The sequence below is a fragment of the Tenrec ecaudatus genome, chromosome 13 (genome assembly GCF_050624435.1).
Source record: "Tenrec ecaudatus isolate mTenEca1 chromosome 13, mTenEca1.hap1, whole genome shotgun sequence".
Taxonomy (NCBI): Eukaryota; Metazoa; Chordata; class Mammalia; order Afrosoricida; family Tenrecidae; genus Tenrec; species Tenrec ecaudatus.
Genome location: NC_134542.1, coordinates 3,023,194 through 3,047,099, shown reverse-complemented (window position 1 = coordinate 3,047,099; position 23,906 = coordinate 3,023,194). Strand labels below are relative to the sequence as shown.

Sequence of the window (23,906 nt, the reverse complement as noted above, 5' to 3'; positions counted from 1 at the left end):
CTGACAGACAAATGGCGGCATCGTCATGCCTGACTCAGACTGACCACACCCCTCTAAAGAGAAGCTCGCCTTTGTGGCATGTGAAAACAAGGCTCGCCCATCTGATTTGCTGCCGCTGGTGACAGCCCCACAGGGACATGGCAGGGAAGCTGGTGGGTTCTGCCTCAGGTCCCCTGGGGTCACTTCTCCCTCTCAGAACCAGGGAGGTGGGAGAGCCGGGCCAGCTCTCAATGGGGGGCGGTGGGTCCAGGTGAAGTGTGTCGGAAGGGCACTGCAGCCCCCAGACTGAGTGCGGCCGAGTCCAAGGGAGCACCACCTTGCCTGGCATCTAGGTTTCCTTCCTGTTTAACCCTCTCTCTGCTTCCTTCCTACCTGTCCCTGCTCCTCAGGAAATCCGGCAGCTACAGCAGAAACAGGCCACTTGTGTCAGGGAGCTTTCTGATCTCCAGGAAACAATAGAGTGGAAGGACAAAAAGATAGGGGTAGGCTGGTGACTGAACCCCGCCTCTGCTCAGCGGATGTCCCCCAGGGTGCTCCGTGTGCAAAGCTTTGTGTGTGTATGTGTGTGTGTTGCTCAGGGTAGTCGGTGTGCAAAGCTTTGTGTGTGTGTTTATGCACAGGCACACAGCCCCCCCAACAGGGTGGCAGGTGTGCAAAGCTCTGTGTGTGCTGGTGTGCAAAGTTTGCACAGCTTCCCTCGGTGCGTGTGCGTGCGTGTGCATGTGTGCACACGTGCCCCCGATCAGCACGCCCCTCTCCCTCCCCCCATCTTCAAAGGACCCACAGTTCCAGGGAAGAGCCCGCTTGCCCTCGTGGGCACGGACTTGGTGGGTGCGCAGCTGTCTTTGAGCAGGAAAGCTCCCCTTTGCCAGCGCAGATCAAGCCCTCTCTGTGACTCTGGGCAGCAGGGCTGAGGTGCTGAGGTTCAGAACCTGCTAGAACTCACTACCTGCCCGAGGGACTGCTCTTCCTCACTGAGGGTCCAAGGGAGCTGCAGGGTGGCAAGTGCACTGCCCCACAAGGGTCCACCTTGAAATCCCCCCCTCTGAGAAGACCCTTCAGACACCCCCCACTTCATGCGAGAAGGGAAACCCACCTGAATTTAGGAAGGGGGAGGGGAAGAAAGGAATCCCACTTCACCTTGATTCGCTCGTCGGCCGTCGGGTCTGTGCGGTGTCTCCTCCGAGCTGCCAAAGGCAAACTCCGCATGCAGCAATAGCGGGCACCAGTTGCTAAACCAGCTGCGGCTTCAGGAGGCTCGCAAATGGTTCTTTCCTCTTTTCTTACTGAATCCTCACTTTAACGAGCACACGGCGTCCCTTCATTCTGACCCAAAGGCCTGGAAGCAGAGCCCATGCTGGAAATGGCGCAAACACAACTAACAGCCCAGTCCCTCCCCAGCTCCCTTTGCCTTGCCCTCCGGTTCTGTGCTGCTTTCCGGAGGCAAGCGCTGCAGCATGTCTTGTTTGCATGAACTACAAGCAGCCTGCCATCTGCCCTGGTTGGTACGCCTAAGACTGGCCTGCTAGTCCGTCAAGCTCGGTGCGGCTGGATCATTGCTGTTCACTACCTGCCTGTCCCCTCACCCACTGACTGCTGCGTCTCTTCTCTCCTTCGCATGGCTGCGCAGGCCTTAGAGAGGCAAAAAGAGTTCTTTGACTCCCTGCGGAGTGAGCGGGATGATCTTAGAGACGAAGTGGTCACACTGAGAGAGGAACTGAAGGTACGGCGCTCAAGTTCAGTGTGATTTGTTTTACGTTCCAGGGCCAGCGGGCGGCTCTGTGCGTGTGTGCATGTGCGTGTGTGTGGGTTTTCACTTCGTCCTTGTCACTGAACTCTTAACCAGTCCACGTCTGAGGCTCACTGAGAAGAAGGCGGATATGCGGGCTCCCGGGCCCTCTGGTTTACAAGCGCTGAAGTCAGCTCCCCCTTCCGGAAGCAGTTTTGCTCTTCCCTCTGCCGCACTCACTGGCTGATGCTCCAGCGGTCACATGAGGGGGAGGATGCATTGTGTTTCATCTGAGTCTCAAAGCCAAGACCGGCCCTAGCTAAGCAGCGTGGAGGTCAGTGGCAGGGGTGGGGATGACAGCCCAGCTAAGTCAACTCTGAAACACAGCCGAATGTGAGTGGGGCAAATTCCAGGTTCTCACTGGACTACACACACAAGGGGTCTTCCGCCACTCCCTGGACACATCGAGGAGCCAGCGGGGAGCCCCCGGCACCCGGGGCAGGAGGTGATGACCATGAGTAGGCAAGGCCCTGGCACCCATCTGTTCTGGGCTCTGGGGTCAGAGCGACAGGGCACACAGGCTCAGGGTGGCCTCAGTGACTCCAAGGGTGGGGTACCACGCACCCACCTGGCCTTGGGTGGCCATGGCTGCCGGAGGCTCCTGCTCCAGCCTAGGGCCCAGGGCTGGGCTTCCTGCTGACACAGGAAGGCGGCAGTGGACAGAGTCCCAGGATGCTCGACGGAGGCCACCCGCCCTGCTGAGTACAAGTCTCTCTTCTTGGTCCATCCTGAGCACCTGGCCGCCATCTTAAGTCCTCCTTGACATCAGTGCCCCCTCTCCCTTGGGGACAGGCATGTGCTCCTCTCTCACGCCCACTCTCTAGAGCAGCCCACCCTCTAGAGCAGCGGTTCTCAACCTGTAGGTCACGACCCCTTTGGGCCCGAACGACCCTTTCACAGGGATCGCCCAACTCATAACAGTAGCAAAATGACAGTGATGAAGTAGCAACGAAAATAATTTTATGGTTGGGGGGTAAGCCCAACATGAGGAACTGTATGAAAGGGTCGTGGCATTAGGAGAGTTGAGAATCATTGCTCTAGAGAAACAGAGCAGTCAAAGGCTGGACAGCTGAGGCTGTGTATCAGAGTGGACAGCAGTGAGTTAGGGGCAGGGCTCTGCTCGGCCTCTGGTTCGGCCAGTTGGCGGGGTCTTATCACACCTTCAGCCTCCACCTCCAGCCCTGCAGCCCAGACACGGTTCAGGGCATGGGCCTCAGAGCCCTGCGTGCTGATAGTGTAGTCCAGGGGTCAGTGCTGAGGCACACTCTTGCATCTGTGAGACGGCCTTCCCCATGGGGAGGGACGGTCCTTCCTACCACTGTCCTTGCCCTTGTCCTTGTGACTGAGTCTGGCCAGCTGCACACAGTTAGTGTGACAAGAAGTCTGTTCTTGTCTCCAGAAACATGGAATCGTCCTAAATGCAGAAGCAGCCCCCAACAGCACCCTCAATGGCCTCAGCCCCTCCACAGTGACCACAGAGGAGGCGGGTGCCCTCACGTCCACAGGCGATGGAGCGCTCGGTAAGTACTGGCCACCTCGGGCCTCCCTCCACCGGACAGCGTTGCCGGGCCACATCCTCACCACTGATGGAGTCACCATCACCCGGCATGCCGTCTGTGTGTCCCCTCACGGCCACCCCCACGGGGTCGGGCATGCACCTCTTTGGGTTCCCTGATGGCTTCGGCTCCATTCTGTCGCTTCTCGCAGCCGCCTCGAACATGAGGAGGAGTTTGAGACCCTGATGGCAGTGTGTCCTCGCCACGTCCCACAGGTGACTGTTGTAGCAGGGCCTGGGCGAGAGGGCTCCAGAGGTCAGGGGCTGAAGTCCAGGTTGTGGTCAGGTCAAGGCCCAGATATGCTCTGCACACCTTCCGAGTTGAGGGCTGCCTGGGGTGGTGGGCTGTTACTGGACCCAGCCCCCCAGCCCTTGGTACTGGTCTGCAACCGCCACCCAGGGTGGACAGGAGGACACTCTGAGCAGTCCTGTCCCATTGACAGAAGCGGTTGGTGTCCCCCGCATAGCCAGTCCCTGAAGTATTGCTTCTGGAAGAATATTAACTGGGGATCCAGCAGCTCCCAGAAGTTGCTTGTGCAAGTCACCACTCTGACGAGGCTCGCTGACGAACATCCCTCTGAGGGCTGTCTGTCATGACTCCAGGGCTTGGTCAAGCCTCCCACTCCCGGGCTCCAGCCTCAGGTTGCAACCAGCCAGGGCTGCTTAGTTTTGGGCCCCTGCTGCTTCGTGAATTGAGGCTGGCATGACGCTGGGACCACAATCCTCATTTCAATTTAGAAGCCTGCCTCCTATGTCTTTTGATATATGGAAGGGTATGGCGCACCATAAGCGGAGCCCTGGTGGCATAGCGGTTAGGCACTGGGCTGCTAACCACAAGGTCAGCAGTTCAAAGCCACCAACCGCTCCACAGGAGAAAGACAAAGCTTTCTACTCCCGTAACAAGTTCCAGTCTTGGAAACTCACGGGGGCAGTTCTACTTTGTGCTGTCAGATAGCTCTGAGTTGGAATTGACTGAGTGGCAGCGGGTTTGATTTTGTGTTTGGAGACTCTCACGCCTCCTGTCCTAGGGAGGCGGCTGTGCCATCGCTGTGGTGTAAGTTAGAGAATCACAGCTCTGTGGAGTGTGTCAAAGTTGCTGAGAGAGGATCGGCCATTCATGTCCATCCTACTCTTGCAGCAGCATCCTAGGCAGCTAGGAATTGGACTGCAGAGCCCTGACGGCATCTTGGGCTACAAGCTGAGATGTTCACCGCAAGGTTGGCCGTTTGAACCCACCAGCCGCTCCTCGGGAGAAAGATGAGGCTTTCTACTCCTGAAAAAATCTGCAGTCTCAGACACCCACATGGGCAGTTCGAGCTGCCCTGCCGGGTCGCTGTGAGTCCATATCGACTCGGTGGCAGCGAGTTTGGTGTGGTTTTCCCTCTTGGTTGAACACACGTTTTTATTGAACTCGGACAATGATTGTGAGATGCCTCTAGGGCCACTTGGGAAGTAGTTTCCAGATTCCTTTTGTTCTGTTGTGTTTGTTTCGATCACCCACCCTGATCAGAAAAAAAAAAATGGGGGACGTGTGCGACTTCATTACTACCCGAGGTGAATCCTAAGACATGCACAATAGCAGACGTTTTAAAAGTCCAATTTTGACCTTCACTCGTTTTAAACTAAGTAGGACCAGCGTGAAGTAAAACCGACTCTTCCGTAGACGCTCAGGTGGTCTCTCTGCTCTCCCCAGGGAAAGCTCACAGCCTCTTAAGTGGCCAAACTGGGCATCCAAGAGGGTGGTGTCCAATATGCCTCAGTTGCGTTTGCTCGGAGAACCCAGAACGTAACCAGGTGTTTCTTTAAGTGATTGTTGAATGGACAAGTAGCCATCTTGATCTTGATCAAGCTTTTGCCTCCTGCTGAAAGGAGCCCAGTTGGCACAGTGGTTCTGGTTGGACTGCGAATCACAGGGTCAGCAGTTCTGAGCCCCCAGCTGCTCCAAATCAGGGAGGAACTTGGAGCTTTCTACTCCCATAAAGAGAGAAACCGTCTCAGAAACTCACCGGGGCAGATCTGCCCTGTCCTGTAGGTTGCTGTCGGTTGGCCTCCACTCGATAGCGGTGTGACTTTGGCTTTTTGGTTTTAGGAACAGATGGAGTACATGTTTTTAGGGTGCAGCTCAAGATGTTGTCTTGGAAAAGCATGCACTGGTTGGGTGGTAGATAGTGGGATTCTTTGCATAGTAGAAAACACTTGACCTTAAAGCAGGCGAACTTTCTTCACGTGAACTACGTGTCCCTGTAACAAGTCACTCGAAAGCCCCTTTAGGGCCGTGTGAAACACGGGGGACAGTTGGACCTGTGTGCACCCAGAGATGTGGACAGGGACCCAGGGCCAAGTCCACTCCTAAGCCTCAGCTTCGTGGGTTCTTCTGCTGCTTGGCCTATGGCTCACTCTTGGTGCAAACGTCCCTTAGGATAGTGCTGAGGTCACTGTCCGGTGGTGGTGGTGGTGGTGGCGGCGGCGGCAGCCTCTGCTGGTTGGTTTGCTGGTGCACCCCTGCTCTCAAGGGTTCCATTCTGTGCGGTCCTGGGGGGCTATGCTCTTTCTCTCTCACTCTCTCTGGCGGCATGGGCTCGGGTGGAAGTAGGGACACATGTTGGCATTGGTTAGCTCTCAAGTGGACGCCACGCCATGTGGTCCCTTCAATTTTCTCAATGATCTTTTAGGAAGAGCCCGAGCATCAGAGGTGGAAAATGCGATGGTGGCGGCTGTGGGGCGAGGAGCCAGCTTGCAGGAAGCTGGGCACGAGCAGCACACAGAGGGCGGCGGGGAGGACCATGCCCGCCCAGCGGGGTCACTGCCTGCGGCCAACCCCGAGGACCCGAGACCCGCTGCCGAAGGCCAGGCCCCACCCTCAGAAGCTCCAGCCACTTCGGCAAGTGAAGAGCGGCCAGAGAGTGCACCAGGCGATGGGCCTGGCACGTGCCCCGAGGCAGAGCAGTGCCAGGGGAATGCCCTGGATCAGCAGGATGAAAGGCAGGCAGGCGGAAAAGAAGAGGATGGTGAAGCCCACCTGGGAGAGGTTAGGGTCGCCCCTTGTCTGGAGTCTGGTCCTCCGCACAGACCCGAAGTCGACAGGGCAGGTGGTACAGATGCCGGGGGCGCTTGCGGGAGCCCCACAGAGGCTGTGGAAGAGGCAGAGGTGGCTCGCAATGGGGAGCACGCGGGCACAGTGGCCTCTGGTCCTCCCGGGGGTCACAGAGAGCCCATGAATCAAGATGGAAACCACATGAGCGACCAGGAAGCCACTGAGCTCCAGGAGGCCCTGGCACAGCCGGTTGAGGCCCAGAGGGAGAAGGAGGAAGAAGACGGTGGGGCAGAGCCCGCGGGTGAGGAACACACGCAGACCCGCATCCACACCCCTCCTTGCTCTCCTGCAGCCACAGGCAGCCATCAGCAAGCTCAGGGGGCCGGGGAGGCGGGTCCTGGGGGTGAGCCCCTGCATCTGAAAGAACCCGAGGAAGACAGGGGTGGCCATGGGGGAGAACCCTCGGGCTCTCCACAGAAGAAGACAAAGAACAAGAAGAAAAAAAACAAGAAAAAGAAGTCGCCCGCAGCAGTCGAAACCCTGGGAGACGTGAAGGAGGAGGCAACATTTCAGAAGGCGGATCAGAGTGAAGGGAGCGAGGAAAAGCAGGGTGGAGGCACCGAGGGGAGGCCGGCGGGAGAAGCCCCGCCCGAGGGGACGCAAGGCGCTGTGCCGGAGACGGTCCCTGAGAGCAGTGACAGGCCGGAGGGTCCTGACGTTGAGTTGAATGGGACACTCAGCCAGGAAGACGAGGGCGTGGAGACCGAGGCCGGGAGAGGACTCTCTGGTGGAGACGCGTTCAGTTTGGCAGAGGACACCACTGTACCGACAGGCACCGGGGCTGGCGATCAAGAAGCAGCCGAAAGCGCTGCTAACGATACTGTGGGAAGAGAAGACGCCCCTGAAGGCAGCTCTGTAGACCCCGAGGAGGACGTCAGCGGTGCCTCCCAGACAGACAGCACAGAGGAGCATGTGATGTCAGCACCGAGTCAGACCCCCGGGGACGCGGTGGAGAGCACTGGCCTAGAGCAGCAGGCGGCGGCGGCGGCGCCCTTGGAGGAGCCCGGGGACCTAGAGTCAGAAGACAGAGAAGATCCACGGGGTGGGACCGAGAAGGGGAAAAGCAAAGAAGACTGCACCATGTCCTGAGGGAGGCGGCAGCTCAGGGAAGGGGGGTGGGGAGGGGCGTGCTGAGAGGGGACCAAGGACTTGGCACCAGGGCCTGAACTGTCAAGAGGCTGTTTCTTTCATGTCCACTGGCGATTCACAGAAAACGTTCCAAGTTGGCATAGTCGTATGGTATGGCATCCATCACCCGAGTCATGCCCCTTGACATTTTCCACTGTTACCTGATTGGTAGCTTAGACCCAATCAGCATGGCCGTTAGCACCCAGAGCACCAAGTCACGCCCCCTGGTCACCGCAGGCAGTGTTTCTTAACCTTCCTCATGCAGTGATCCTTTAATACAGTTCCTCGTGTTGTGGTGACCACCCCACCCCCAAACCATACAATTATTTTTGTTGCTTCTTCATAACTGTCATTTTGCTACTGTTATGAATTGAGCGACCCCTGTGAAAGAGTCCTTGGACCCCCCAAAGGGGTCTCGACCCACAGGTTAAGAACCACTGGTCCAGTGGCATCAAACCATGCTGGACACAGTCCCTGCCCCTGCTTAACATTCTGCTTTTTAAAAAAAAATGCAAAACCCTGGTGCACCCCAGCCGGAGGCTGATGGGAATATGGATATTCTTGACCAAACTGATGAGCGAGTCACTGAAGGACCAAACGGGGTGTCGAGCTGTCGGGGTGAGTTTAATGCGCTGTCAGTGGGCTTTCCATGCTCGCCTGGGGCTGTTTTCATATTTGATTTTAACGTGGGCCCTATCACGTGTATGGTGTTGTATTTAAAGGGGACACAATAGCACACAGCCCACTGGATGGTTAGAGAATGCCCCTTCAGCACGGCAACCGATCGTTTTCAAGACAAGAAGTAAACGCAATCAAGCACAAGGGAAACCTTGCTCGCCTTCACCTCCTAGGACTGCAATTCAAACCAATACTTGAGGGCCTCATGGTCGACGGTACCTGGATTTATTCTGTAGGAGATTTTGACTTCACTTCATGCTGATTATGTACCAAATTATTTGCATACAAAGATGCTAATTGTTGTTATTTTTCATTCTGGAAAAGATACATGTTGGAATGGCCTATCCTGTCCCTTTGGAACATGTGGGCAGGTGTGAGTCGTTTTACAATTGATATTTGTTGGCTTGTTTGTTTAACCTGAAAATAACTTCTCTTTTTATTTGGGTGTCGAATCATTATTCAGAAGAACCTAGCCAAAATTTTACAATGAGACTAGAAATGTTTTTTTTGTTTGTTTGTTTTTTCTTAACAGTTGGGTCGCGTCTGGTATTTTGGTGGACGTACTTTGCTGTTTTTCAATGTATTCTTACTGGGGCTGGGTGGGCATCTGTCTGAAAGAAATATATATCTTCTATATAAAGAAGCATTTAGGAAAATCACTGTAAAAGATTACAAGCACCAGGGCTGTGTACACTGAACGCCGTTGACACTTTGCGAGATGGTGTGAGTCTGTGTAGCTGTTACAAGATAAGAGACCAGCGCCTCAGCAGGACTTGAGGCCATTCTAAGTGTTGTGACGTCATGAGAATAAAGTTTTTGTCATTCAAAGAGCCTGTGATTCCACTCTGTGACGCCTCCCTATCATGAGTAGCATATAGCGGCAGGGTGAAGGTTTATGGAGCAGATCCAGTTTCCATTCAACCACCCTGCATATCTTGTTTCGTGTCATTAATGGCAGTGCACACCATCTCGCCCACTTCCTCCCCGGTCTACTGGCTCCAGCCCTCCTCCTCTCTCCTTCTGAACCCCACCCTTGGGCACAGACTGCCCTTTGGTCTCCAAAGGTCGATTAGTCTAAAGCGTACCTACCCACCTCCATGTCTTCTTAGTCCCCAGTAGCCCCGGAAGGAGCCTGGGGCAGAGTGGGTTATGAACTTTGGGCTGCCTAACCACAGGATGAGCAGTTTGAAACCAGCAGCCACTGTGCTGCAGAAAGACAGCTTTCTACTCCCATAGAGAGTTAACAGTCTTGGAAGCCCACAAGGGCAGCGCCTTATGGAGTCTCTATGCATTGACACTGACCAGAAGGCAGAGTTTTTTGGGTTTCAAAAGCATGCTGAAGTGTGGTTGTGAGTGCGTATGGAAATAGGAGGCAGCTGGGATCTCCCAGGGGAGGCAATTCTTTTCTGATACCGACAGGTGAGAGCTATGACTCTTTTCAGGGGATCTGCGTGAAGGACACACGGCTTTGGCTGTGTCCTGTAAGGGCGGGTCATTGCGGTTACAGGACCCTGGGACGGAAGCGGGTCAGTTCCCGTGCTCCCTGGGATTCTGGGGTGCAAAATCTGGGTTGGGTTCCTGTTCAGCTTCTGTTCTCTGTTGAAAAGCGGTGCCCCAGGCTGCCTTGTGGTAGCACAGGTCGGTCCCCTTGGCCCTCAAGACAAGAGGTCACAAGAAGGGGGTGGGGAAGTGTGTGGGTTCCCCAAGCAAAGGAGGGGCTTCTCTGAGACCATTAGAATGTGAATGGTGGAGACCACAAGGCAGCAGCTCAGAGCCAGCCACCAGCCGCTCCTCTGGAGGAAGACAAAGTGGTCTGCTCCAGTCAAGAGGTACAGCCTCAGCAACTGACATAGGCGCTTCTCCCCTGTCCTGTGGGGTCCAGAGGAGTCAGAATCCACTCGCTGGCAGTGAGGGGTGTGTGTGTGTGTGTGTGTGTGTGTGTGTGTGTGTGTGTGTGTTGGGTGCCATTAAATCAGTTCTGATTCTGGAACCCCATGTTCAACAAAATCACACACATACACACGTGATTACATAGACATGTATTCATGTCTGGTGTGTGTGTATACTTGTGTGTATGTATACATATGAGCACATGGATAATCCTGTGTCTTATTTGCGTGCAAGCATGCATGCACATGATCCTGTGGGCCTCTCTCTGTGTTTTTATTGACTGTCTTTTTTGGGGATGGGAGTGCCGCTTGTCCTTCCTTTCTGCTCTCGTCACAGACACCCGTATACCAGTTGCTGTGAGTGCCCTCTGCCACACACCCACCCCCACTAGCTCAACTCCTTCACCCTGGGGTGCTGTGCCTCACCCCGCCCTGTCCTGCCTCTTGCGGACGTGAAGTCCTCAGCCCCACCTGTGGTCCGGAGCCTCAGACCTGCCCGGCAGCCCCTCCGCGGTTGGCAGGGCCTGTCGTCCAAGCCTGTGAGCAGCACAGCCTGGAAAACCCCAGTGGGGCAGTTCTGCTTGGTGACACGCGGGCACCTTGGTGGCAGAGGCAGCAGGAGTCCTGGGGGTGGGGGAGGGAATTAAGAGGTGTGAGGGTGGTCTCTGGGAAGGTGAAACTGCTCCCTGTGGGGAGAGTAGAAAACGCCCTCATTCTCCCTGGTGGTGCAGCGGTTAAGCACCTCCACAGAGAAGACAGGGAACCTTGCAAGCCCCCTGGGGCAGGTCTTATCCTGTAGGGTCACCGCAAGTTGGAACCGGCTCGGTGGCACCTGACGGCAGCCCGAGCAGCTTCACGTCCCCGAACGTGAGCCTAGAACCTGCTGCCTCTTGGGAGTTGCGGTGAGGACGGGGGATCCAGACAGGGCGGGAGGAGTGCTGGCGTTTGGCCGACTGCCTGCTGGTGCTGTCAGCGGGCGCTTTTCTGCCCATGGACAGACCAGCTGCTGATGGGCACACAGACCGGCTGGGGTGGGGCACCCAGAATCCCAGTCTTGGTGTCCTGCCAGGGTGGTTCCCACAAAAACATTCTCATTCAGGGGTCTCACATGCGTATCAGATGTGTTGGGATTTAATGCATAAAAGGCAGGGGTTGGTTGGTTGGTTGGTTGGTTTAATCTCATCCTACAGTGTCACTGAAGTGCTTTTACCTCCAAGGGCAAAGAACACTCTGGATTTGGGGCCAAGGGCCTTCTGCAGGCTGCAGTCGCTGTCTTGCAATGGCTAGTCTGTGTCGTTTGAGAACAGCAGCGGGATGGGACAGGCCTGTGGAGAGCACGCTCCCCGGGGTAGCCAGGAATCTGAGCGGTTACACTGGATCGCCATTCTTCCAGCAAATGTTTAAAACAAAGCTCTGGCTGCATTCTTAGCAAAGGCTTTCGCTACTCTCACTCCTTTCCACGATTTCATTTGCACTTTCCTCCGCGGTGCAGACTTGCCATTTCTCTTCCTTCAGAGTTTCCGTCCTCTCGCTATTTTTCCTGTTCTCACTGCTGAAGACCACAGTGCCTCGCTGCGGGTCTGGGGGGTGGTTGGGGGCTTCCGTGTCAGCACTCCTCTGTGCCAGCCGCTGTGGGTATTGGAACTCTCTCGACAGAAAACACAACCAAACACTAAACCTGGACAATAAATATGCGTGCCTCCAGGTCACTTTCTCTTCTGTTGGGAGCTTCTTACCACGTCTGTGGCTGGTGAGCCCGAGAGTGTGAACCACAGGAGACCATGGAGACGTGAGGACATGGACGGAGAGGGCCGGGGCACTACTGTCACCCAGTTTTTGTTGAGCGCCGGGTGGGTTTATGGGGAAGAACAATAAGTGGTCGAGTGAAAAGCCGCCTGGCTGAGTGTAACTGAAAACGGGCCTCGTCTGAGTGGAAAATTTAATCCACCGGGTTTCGCCTTGCTTGGTTTCCTTCTGTTGTTGAGCCTTTCAGAGTGACAGCATTGGTTGCCAACCCCCAACCCCCAAAATTAGAGACCTTGGAATCCACTTACCTGAGAATGTGGATAGATGGTTTTATGTTTAATGAAAGCAAAGGTGCATTTCATTCCCCGTGACTAGTCAAGTGTATTTTCTTTATTTCTTTTCGATCGATGAGGCATTTGGAGCTAAATCGGGGGAGAGCACTGTCCCTGCCTGAGGTAGAGCCAGAGGTCCACTCAGACCGAGACCAGTTAGGCTGTAAGAGACCCTGAAGCTGGGTGGGATGTTCCCTGAGCCACCGGCCCCTCCAGGCCCCAGAGCCTTAGGAAAGCCAAGTTCGTTGCCCAGGTCCTTAGATCCTCCCCAACAGAAGAGCAGGCATCCTTGCCCGCCCACAGGGCCTTGTGAGGTCAAAAGGAGTGAGTGGGATACTTGCTTAGAACCGTGCCTGACACTGAATGACAGACATAGTGTGTGTGACCTCCGTGTTCCCCACCACCACCCACCAGCTATCTCACCCTACTCTGCAATCCACGTGGCCAAGACGACCCCTTCTGAAAGCTGATAGGGGAGCCAGCAGCTGTTTACACCCCGGTAGCCTCACAGGTCTTCCTGGAAGGGAAGAAATTCCAGAGACCCCGGCTGCCACTGCCTTGCCCCTGAAAAGGACCACAGCCATTACACTCTGCCGAATGGATGAACAGACAAATGTGGTGTTTACAGCTTTAGGAAGCATAGCATCCTAACTCTGACTCTTGAGGGGCCGAGGAAGGGAGGGGAGGGGCTGGGTTTGGGAAGGCAAGCCCCACCAGGATGCTGGTGGCCCATCCTGTGGTCACCGGTGTGTTGGTACATTGCTAACGATGTCAACCGTGAGCCTCTGAGGTTTTGTGTTGCAGTGTGGTTTGGCCCTAGTGTTCTTGCATGCTGCCCTACACTAGAAGACTAGCCCGTTTGCATGCCCCCGGCAGCTGCTCCGGACGTGACCGCATGTTCTGGTTGACGCACGCTCCCTTGGCTGACCCGCCCCCATCCCATCTGTGTGTGACCTCATCCATCGTGGTACGTGTGGACCCACCTTCATCGTTCATTTCACTAACCAGAGCCGTCATTGTCGGGTCTGTGTGCTGACCGGCGGTGCACCCGGCTGCCCCTGAACCCGTGTCTTTCTGCTTCCTTCAGATATTAGATTGAAGAAGCTGGTGGACGAGCGCGAGTGCTTGCTGGCGCAGGTAAGGCCCTTTTCCGCTTCACGTGGCGCCTTCTCCGGCCCGGCCACGCCCCCTCCAGAAGCCCCTGACTTGGATAATGACCGAGCAGCCCAGCAAGCCCTGTTGTTGGCCGTCATACCCAAGCGGAACATGGCAGGCTCTGGAGGACTCTCACCCCACTATCAGGGAACTGGGCTCGATTCCTGGCCGGTGCACTTCGTGCAGGGCCACCACCCAGCTATCCCTGGAGTTGGCATGCTGCTCTGACAATGAGCAGGCATCAGTGGGGCTTCCAGACTAAGAGAGACCAGGAAGAAAGGCCTGGCAATCTGCTTCCAAAAACCACTCAGTGAAAGTCCCATGGATCCCCATGACGGCACAGTCCCCCACCACACGCTGGGAGAGGGGGTGCGGTGCCAGGGGGCCGACTGCCTGGCATCCAACTACAGGCAGAATGTGGGTGTGGGTGATGCAGTGAGGGTCTCTCGACAGTGTGAGGTCACGGATTTGGAACACAGGAGTTATGATCTAAAGTAAGCACTTCGGTAGAAGGTCTAGAATTCAGTGTCTCCCAAAGCGGGCCCCCCAGCCCACTCCCCGGTACAGAGGGGTGTGCTGCAGTGACCCAGAGGACGCTGCAGAAGCAGATGCTTGAACTTCCTCCTGGACCGCGGGCCACAGTCTCGGTGTGTAATTAACTGAGGAGGGCCACTGATTGGCTTGTTTGGTGTTTCTCTCTCTTTTTTTCTCTGAAAAGGGGGCTACAGGCCTAATAAGTTAGGAAACCTGTAGATCTGGGGAGAAGAGGGGACCTTTTTTCTGCCAAATACTATTCAGGTATTCATAGCACTCTTTGTAGGCCAAACATGGAATGAATCAACCCCCGTGCCCTTTGGTGAGGCGTGGGGTGTTAGCTGGCCCTGATGATTCCGTGGGCCGGCCACACGCCCCCAGCCCTGCTATAAATGAAGCATTCCTGCTCCTAGTTGTTCATGAGGCCGTTTCTTTCATTACCCTCAAAAGCCCTCTCGGGGTTGGGCAGCTCGCTTCCTCAGCGCTACCTGTGTCCGGGCAGGTCAAAGGTGCTCTCTCTGTAATTGACCTCAGGAACTGCTCACTGGCGCTATTTGGTGTTTTTGTGTTGGCGGAATCGTTATTAATCCAGTCCCTAGCCCCTAACTCGGGGAACATAATGTCTAAGTTCTCTTCAGAGCCCTAAGAGAGGGTATCGGCCTGTCCCTTCACCAGCCTGTGACCAATCCCTCTCAGAACTGGGTAAAGCACTAAATGTGGTGGGAAGATGCTGCCTAACTCCCCACGTTCTCGTGTCTATCATAGTGCCACCGGTCCCTGGTGGTACAGCGGTTCCAGAGTGCCCAGCCACTACCCAAAAGGTTGGGTTCAATCCCCACACACAGACCACAGAAGCAACAAACTCACCTCCCTGCCATCAAGTCGATTCTGACTCATAGCGACCTTAAGGGACGGAGTAGAGGTACCCCTGTGGGTGTCTGAGGCTGTGGATCTTTACAGGATCAGAGAGCCTCATCTTTCTCCCTGAATGTCTGGTGCGTTTGAACTGCTGACCTTGTGGTTAGTGGCCCAGCGAGTAATCCTCTGGGCTTATTTGGCCCTGCAAGCAAGCAGATCCCAGTGAACTATGGTGTCCTGATGGATGGCTGCTTTTAGGAAATATCTGTATAATTTATGATGGCCAAAAAAATACCAAATCCTTTGTGTCGGGTTGATTCTGAGAACTGCTTCCCCTACCCCCAGGGTTTCCAAGGTCATGGGTCTTTCCAGAAGCAGACTCTCGCCTTTCTCCCATGGGGTGGGTGGTGGGCTCCTGTGGTCCGTTTGTTGGGTAGCAGGCAGGTGATCACCTGCAGAGAGTCCCTCATCGAGCGAGGTTTCCTATGGCGAGGGCTTGGCCACCCATGTCTCCACCACCTAACCTGTGAGGATTTATGTGTTCCAATCAGGCCCATTTTGCTCATCCTTGGAACAAGGAGAGACACATCATACATAGGGGCTGAGAACTCCCTGAAACTCCAGGCTCTTTGAGGGGACACCCAGATGTATTGGGCTGCAATCACAGTTCTGGGCACAGAAGCCTCCAGGTCACCCCCTCTTTTAAGCTTCTTAGTCAATACAGCAAAGCCTGGCTGCACGATAATTGAGCCACTTCTAGGCAAGCATTTTGTACACAATTAGCCATCTGGCAACTAGCCAAGAGGTTGGTGGTTTGAGCCCCGGTGGTATTGTGGACTGCGCATTGGACTGCTAACTGCAAGGTCAGGAGTTCAAAACCACCCGCCACTCCACAGGACAAAGATCAGACTCTCCACTCCCATAAAAATTTAGTCTTGGGAACTCACAGGGACAGTTCTGCCCTGTCCTGTAGGGAGTCTCGGAGTCGAATCAACTTGATGGCAGTGAGTTTGGTTCTTTTGTATTTGGGAAGGCACCTCAGAGGACGGCGGGCCTGGTGACCTGTGTCCATCCAAAGGGTCACATCCTAGAAAATGCTGTGGGGCAGTTAGCTCCACTCCACACACCCGGGACGCCCTGGGTCAGCAAGGCACAGCACCACAAGCAAGCACAGATCTCATGCTGCCTCTTGAGTTGGCGGGAATTTTAATTTGGGAAATAACATTTCACCCAGTGTTACAGACTCATTTATGTCTATTGGGAGTCGATCACTGCATACGGATGGGGCGTTGGTTCTCATTCACTCAGTGCCCTCTACTCTAAGTTCCGCAGCCGGGTCTGGGTTAGAACAGAGAAATTAACATCCCTGACCTGGGCGTGTGGTTTCAGGTTAAGAAACTCAAAGGGCAGCTGGAACACAAGCAGAAGAACAGCCAGGTGGACACCCTGAGGCCTGAAGGCGACGTCCTGGAGAATGGGACAGACGTGCACCTCATGGATCTACAGAGTAAGAGCGCACGCACAGGGGGATCCCTTTGGGTCGCCCTGGGCTGGAGGCTAGAAACCACCACCATAGCAGCGAGTGCCCAGCCCCACAGAGCCAGGAGTGGCGGACACGTAGACAGGGCGTTTCAGTCAGAGCCTGTAAAAGAGTGAGCCAGTGTCCCAATGCCACCCAGCGTCTTCCTGGGAAGTGTTCTTCATGGAAGCCACATTCCCGTTGCCAGACACACCAATCTCTTCACCCGCCTTTTTCCGTGCGGGTCCATTAGAAGCAGGCTTCCCACTCACGTGCACAACACTTAAAGACCCATGTGCTATGGAGTCAGGTTCGACTCTTTGGCATCCAGTGTGTGTCGGGCACAGCTGTGCCCCGTCGGGTGCCCTGACTATGATCTCAGACGGACCGAAGCACACCAGGCCTGCCCTAGGGGGACTTGAACAGCAGCCTGGCATCTAGCAGGCAAATGCTTAACAGTGTACCTGGCAGAGACTTTACAAGCGAGAAAACGATGCCCAGTCTCTCCCCCACTCCTCCTGCCGCCCCTCCCCACCACCACTTTGCCGTCTTTGCTCACAGGTGCACGCCCCCCTGGGCTCGGGGGGACCTGTGCAGAGGGGGAGACCACCCTCCTAGCCTGGGTACGTGGGAGAGAGCAAGCCCTCTCCCAGGTCAGGAGCCCCAGTCCAGAACTTACAGATTGATAAGATAACCGTAAATAAGGCCTGACCCCCAGCATACTCTCCTTTCTCTCTGCTTCTAGGGGATGCCAACCGGCAGATCAGCGACCTCAAGTTCAAGCTTGCGAAATCCGAGCAGGAGATCACAACGTTAGAGCAAAATGTGCGTGGGCGCTCTCGAGCAGTCAGGTTGGCCAGAGGTGTGCGCGGCGCACACGTGGCTGTCTAAGGAGTGGCCCTGGGGGGCTGCCTGAGCCTTTCTCGGTACAGACAGGTTCGGGGCGGCGGGGGGCCGGAAGAAGGATGGTCAGGTCTGGAAAGCAAAACCCTAGGAAATGACAGAGAGCAGAGGGCCACGGTTAGGGTTTGCAGTGTTCTAAACTCCACTGCCATTGAGTTGCTGAGGACTCATACGACCCTCTAGGGCAGAGTAGAACTGCCCCTGGGGGGTTCTGAGACTGTGACTCTAAGGGAGTAGAGAGCCTCATCTTTCTCCTGTGGAGCAGCTAGTGGTTTTGAACTGCTGTCCTTACAGTTAGCAGCCCAACATCTAACCACTCTGCCACCAGGGCTCGCTTTCTAAGGGATGCTGATGCTTCATAAGCACTGGCTAGTCAAAGAGAGGAGGAGCCCTGGGGCACAGTGGTCACGAGCTGGGCTGCAATCATCAGGGTTGCTAGTTCAAAGCTACCAGTAGATCCAAGAGAGAACGGCAGGGCTTTCTATTCACACGAAGAGTAGCCGGCTCAGAAGCCCACAGGGGCAGTTCTGCCCTGTCTTATAGGATCCCTGTGAGTCAGCATTGACTTGGTGGCAGCAAGTGGGGTTGTAGTTTGGACAGCGAGTCCTGGTGGCACCACGGTTAAGCACTTGGCAGTCTGTCCTTAAAGACAACAGCCTCAGAAACCCTGCAGGAAAAGGCTAATATGGGTCGGAGTTTCAGTCCGTGTCGCGCTGTTCATTTTAAAGCATTTCCTGCTGGGACTCCCCGCCCACATGGTGGTCCCCTTTCCCTCCAGCCAGGCCGACAAGTGAGTCATGGTTTCTAGATCTGGACCTCTCCAGCTTCCGGCATGCAGAGCCCACCCGCATCGACAAAAGCCGGGACAGGGAGTTGATTCCAGGCACAAGGGGACTCCCTGTGGTTTTCCTTCCTTGCAAGGTGCTACTGGGTGGGCTGAACCACCCACCATTCAGGGAGCAGCCACGTGCACTAGCCGCTTGCTGCGTCCCAGGACTCGGTCATACCTACAAAAAAAAACAAAAAGAGGCTCACTGCCTTCGAGTCAATTCCTACTCAGCCCTGTAGAGCAGGGCCAAACCGCCCGTGTGGGTTTCCAAGATCATAACTCCTGTTGGACGTCGAAAGCTCTGTCGTTCTCCCCTGGGACAGCTGGCCTTTTCAAACGGCTGGCCAGTGCTTAACCACTACGCCACCAGGGGTCCGTACTCCAAAGGGGAAGGAATAAAACCGAGATCCCTTCCCACTCTGCTGTGCGTAGACGTGGCCGAAACATTCTGGAAGGTTCATAGAAACCAACAGGGAGCAGCACCCACAGAAGGGAAGGTGTTTTTAGGAAGCACGTTCTTTGGTCCCAGTGGCCCTCAGTGGTGGGTCAGCCTCACGCTTGTCTGACCACAGGCCTTTGACTGTGCCTGCCAGCCCACAGCCTCCTGCTCAGACTCTGCTTCCTCTGACTCACTTCCTTTTCCTCCCCTCTCACCTGCTGCCCCTTCCCCCGCCCCCCCCCCCCACACCACCACCCTTAGAACGGAAGGTCTGGGAAATGACCTGAGGGACATTGCCTCGAAGTACCCAATTTCCAACAGAATGATCCCAGGAAGGGCTGAGATGGGACTGAAGGCAGAGGGGTCAGCACAGTGGATGGCCCTTTAGATGAGGGACAAAGAGGAGACAACCCTCATGGGTGTCACTAAGGGCGTACTGGACACTGAATGGCCTGTCCAGTGGGCGCTCGTGAGAACCACAGACCTCGATTGATGCTGTCCACATGCTGGGTCCTTCTAGTGCGGCCAGGCGTCTGCCTCGTCGATTCACGCCCCTGCTTTTTCCTTTTCTTGTAGGTAATCAGGTTAGAGAGTCAAGTATCACGTTATAAATCGGCTGCTGAAAATGCAGAAAAAGTAGAAGATGAACTTAAGGCTGAAAAACGAAAACTCCAAAGAGAGGTAGCTTCCCTAGGCTGTTTCTAGAAAAAGAATGGGTGACGGACGGTCGTCCAGGTGGGAGCCCAGAGGGAGGAGTCAATGCTGTTGAGCCTGCCGCTGGGTTGCTCACTGAAGTCCCATCCCAGACCACCGAGCAGCTGTCGTGAGCAGCTGATGCGGTCGTCCCCGGCTCACGGGGGCCTTGTGCCCAACAGCAAGAAGTAGTGACCGCCTCTGAGCCGTCATGTCACAGTGAGTTCTCCACCTCGTGGCATCTCCTCAAGGGTGTCCCTCATTCCCACTGACCCTCCACTTTTCCAACCGCTGGTCTCCCCTGATGACTTGTGGGATGCAAGTGAAACCAGGTCGCTCCAGCCTCACTCCTGAGGCGCATTCTGGGTGTTTCTTCTAAGACCGACCTGCTCGTTCTTTGGCAAGTCCACGGTCTGGTCAGTGGTCTTCCCTGGACCATCATTCGGATGCGCCCGTTCTTCTGCCTCGCTTTCTCTATGGTCTGGCTCTCGCACGCCTCTGGGACCTTTGAAAAGACCACGGCTTGAGCCAGGGGCACCTTAGTCTTCCAAGGGACACCTTTGATGCTGAACCCTTTAAAGATGAGGCCTTCCCCGGAGGTGTCCCAGAGGCGGTGTGGTGCTAGACGGTGTCGGCTGCAGGTCCATGTAGAATGAAGGCAGTCTCTTCTTCATTCACCATGATGTTCACGACAACGTCATGGAGGACAGTGAACCTGAAATCTTTATCTGAGAAAACAATGCATGCCCGCGTGCCCAGGCAGGCCTAAGTGTGGATGGCTCAGATTCCCCCGGCTCTCCGTGTGATGTCTTTCTCCCTCGGGGCTGGGATCTTGGCCCTGTCGGCTTTGGAGGAATGAAACTCACGGGCTGCTCTCTCTGTTTCTAGCTCCGCTCCGCGCTGGACAAGACGGAAGAGCTGGAGGTCAGCAACGGCCACTTAGTGAAGCGTCTGGAGAAAATGAAAGCCAACCGGAGCGCCCTTCTGTCCCAGCAGTGACCGCCAGCCCCCCCCCCCCCCAGGAGAGGGGTCGCTGAAGCAAGAAGGTTCTCGCTAGGCTTTGCTCCGTTCCCATCAGGGAGCGTGCTTCCTCCCCCCCGCCCTGCAGTGTGCACCTGGAGCCGCGGTCACCCAGAGCCCCCACCCCCTTCTGTGGCCCCCGAACTGTGCGGGGGCCACATCCACCATCCGCAGGTGACCCAGTAAGCACACCGGGCCTCGCACCAGCGCCAAGCGCCACCCCTGGATAGCACCCCAGCCTCACCACCATCTCCCCACTTCCCTGCCAAGGGCGGCCCCAGGGCGAGGAAGGCAGGACTCACGTTCTCTGCCGCTGGGGTCTCCGGGACAGTGAAGGGCAAGGGTGACCGTGTGGGAGTTCGCTTCCTGGCCCCACCTGCAATTGGAGTGATTTCAGTAGTATCTCTTAGTCGACACTTTTCATACGCAAAACACTGTGGAACCAGAAGCCATTACCAAGTAGACTCTCACTGGGAACAAGGGAACGGTCTTAGAAGAAAAAGTGACCTTACGCAGACTCTTCCCAGGCATCAAACGAAGCTTTTCTAAGGGATTTTTGCACCCGTCCAGCCCTAAGAATCCTCCTTTTCAGGGTTTCACAGGCGATGACTTCTCATAATTTAATCCTTACCTTTGGAATTGAAGTTGTTAACTTCTTTTAAAGAATGTACGACTAGAAAATTAAAATCATGAAATGTTCAAAGAGAGGTAGCCCTGTGGTCTCCTGCCCCCTCACGCGGAAGAAGGGGGTCTGTGTTCATTCATTTCCTGTTCCTTTGGGCCATCTCTTGATTTCTCCCATGCCTCAGGTCAATTCTTTCCTCCTTCCCCGTCTTTACAAAAAGAAACGCACATCTGCTGAATCCCTGCACTGTAGAGTGAAAGGGGTGTCACAGAAACGGGGGGGGGGGGAGGGGGCAGCGGAGAGAGTCAGTGCTGAAGGTGATACTACTGGTACAGGCTAACATCCTGGAAAGCTGGTTTCTAAAGCAGCCATGTTAAAAACACAATCTAGTGAATTTAACGAAAAGAAAAACAATCCAAAGCCTGTGTTTCAAGTAGCCAGGCTTTCTCATGTTGGGACAGAAACTGCTGTGGACACCGCGAGTGCCCTTCATGGGGAGGAGGCATGCGGTCTGTCATGTAGCATTAAGGAAACACTTCCCACAGAGCCCAGCACTCCACAAGTCCATCCCGGGCAGTGCGGCCAGCGACGATGTGTGCGTCCAGGCCTCCATGGGCGGAGGCTCGCACACCATTCAGACCCTCTCCTGGGGCGCTCCAGGACAGAAGCCTGTCCCCACGGCTGATGTGCTACTCACCTGTGCCCGAGCCTGGTGTCACCACTGCCCTTTCAAGCAGTGTTTTCTCACACAGCCCTCCCTGCGCCACCCTGGGAAACACCCACACTCCCCAGCCAGGTGGAGAACAGTCTCCAGCGAGGTCGAGGCTGGAAAGGGACCCCGTGAGGGCTAAGAGGTCCGTGTTCTATTAGAAACTCATTTTCATCTGGGGTTCAGTCAGATGACACACCCGTCTAGTGCTGTTACAACAGAAAACTACAAGTCAGATGGCTTTAACAAACGGAGATGTATTCTCATAGTCAGGGGTCTGCATGTCCAAATTCAGAGTGCCCCCTGGGTCGGCTCTGGGGAGGGGTCCTTGACTCTCTTCAGCATCTGTGGGCCCTGGGGTTCTTTGGAGAGCTTCATGTGCATCAACCAACCCCCCCACGCCCCCCCTGGGTCTAGGAGCTCCTCAGCATAGGGACCCCAGGTCCAGAAAACACTGTACTGCCGGCTCTTTCTTCTTGGTCGTATGGCACTCCCTCTCTTCTTGACGCAGGCGACACCCCAGGCACACCCCCCTCACATCAGATTAGGGCTGTGACTTGCGTAAGGGTGTGACACCCGGGTCACATCAGATGATGCCGTGGGGGCTGGTGTCAGGCAGATGCTAGAGTTCACTTGGACAGTTGCCACTGTTAATCCTGGCACACCTAAAATCGCAATCACAGAAGTCTTCCGGGATGCTGGGGCCCCCTTCACAAACTGGTTTCCTTATGGCTGTGGTGAAAGATATGTCCTCGGGACACTCCGTTTTTTGTTTGTTTTTTTTTTTGAGTCTATGGGATTATTCGGATAGATACATTTTCCAACATACCAATTCCCCTAGGCTTTTGGATGCCTTCCACAGTGTACCCAGGTAGGTCAGGTACCCCAAGTTGGTCTAATCTAGGCTTCAGTGAACCAACCAAACAAGCAATTAGATCCTCTCTGAACCTCTCTTGCTGAGACAATGAAGGAAGAATCTGTGCTCAGAGGCCCATAACCAGAAACTCGGAAGGTCTAATATTACATTCCTTGCACCAGGATCCCACACCCTTGACAACCATCCCCAGGGATATTCCCCAGGCTTCTGCTTGTACATATTAGAAAACGCAAGCAGATCTTTATGAGCCTAGCGTACTTCTTCCTGAGTCATCATCTGAACCTCACCTCTAGGAACTTCCTGAGACTTAATTCTAGATAGAGGCCTAAGGAAATAATGGGTGGGGGGTTGTTCCCTGGGGGCTCTCGACAATATCTTAGAAGGCATCTCCCACATGCAATGCTACAGAAGCAGCCCCACCTGGCATGTCAGCTTGAACAGTTTGATTACTGCTCATGTGTGAATTGTTTTGCTGATGGTGGATTGATCCCCACAGGTGGGAAGGGTGGATCTGTTGACTGGGGTGGTTCAGTAGGGCAGCGGTTCTCAACCTGTAGGTCACGACCCCTTTGGGGGTCGAATGACCCTTTCACAGGAGTTGCCCGATTAATAACAGTAGCAAAATGACAGTGATGAAGCAGCAACAAAAATAATTTTATGGTTGGGGGGTCAGCACAATGTGAGTAACCGTATTAAAGGGGCACAGCATTGGGAAGATGGAGACCCACTGCTTTAGGGGCTCAGTATCCTCTGGATCATCAATCCATACGTGCCCATCCATGTTTCAGGGTCCCGTTTCATTCCCATTAATGCCCTTACTTTAATATCAGACACCGTTCTAGACCTGCAATTCAGCTGACGCTATAATACAGCTACTGGTGTGATGAGACTGGATTTGGTTTTCGTCAATGTCAGCTCTATTACGAGAGGAGAGAAGGCTCTCCTTTGTAGCACATTCAGAAGCTCTTAGGTCTCCTACTTGGCACTGAGACATGCTTCAGAGGTTCCCCCAGGAAGGAAGACAGGGGTCCCAAGAATCCTCAGGAGAAAGCCATCTCCACACAGAGGCACCACTGGCTGTGACCTGATTGGCAGACTCCACCCTTCACTCAAGTTGACAGAAGATTATGGATCTGCCACACAGCCTCAGGGGAGGGGTACAACATGGCCGCAAATCAGGGCCTCTGTGAAACCTGCAAATGAATTATTTTGAGTGGGGGGACCAGTTAGAGCAGCCTGATTTCTGGACCTACCCAGAGGATCGAAATCTCCTAATTATATCTAGGCCTCTCAGAGGGAGCAATTGATATGAAGAATAAAAAAAGTGCTAATTCTGTGCTGCCTCCAGAGCCACCCTTGTCCCCAGCTCTCAGACTTCAGCCTGTGAGCTGATAACCCCCTTGCTTGTCACCGGCCCCTGGCTATTCCCTTGGAAGACACTAGCACCTCTCCCAGAACATAATTGGGGCAAGAGTCACAGGCTTCTGAGCCCAGGGGCTGAGGGTCCAGACCTGCTCACTGTATTCCAGCTGGA

The 23,906-nt window shown here is 54.9% G+C and overlaps 1 protein-coding gene across 24 annotated transcripts in view; it reads left to right on the top strand.

The window, feature by feature from the left end:
* LRRFIP1 (LRR binding FLII interacting protein 1) overlaps nt 1-20,864 on the top strand; it is a 124,872-nt gene extending 104,008 nt beyond the window's left edge. For 13 of the 24 annotated variants that reach the window (XM_075529215.1, XM_075529228.1, XM_075529225.1 and 10 more), the window contains 4 exons: nt 390-482; nt 1,631-1,723; nt 3,189-3,309; nt 6,017-9,072. In XM_075529215.1, coding sequence (XP_075385330.1) covers nt 390-482; nt 1,631-1,723; nt 3,189-3,309; nt 6,017-7,527 — 1,818 coding nt within the window. In that variant the 3' untranslated portion in view covers nt 7,528-9,072. Of the gene's footprint in view, nt 1-389; nt 483-1,630; nt 1,724-3,188; nt 3,310-6,016; nt 9,073-13,298; nt 13,349-16,147; nt 16,266-17,022; nt 17,103-19,024; nt 19,130-20,029 lie in introns of those variants that run through there. The other 11 variants (XM_075529226.1, XM_075529233.1, XM_075529235.1 and 8 more) reach the window with 5 other exon arrangements.
* The last annotated feature ends 3,042 nt before the right edge of the window (nt 20,865-23,906 follow it).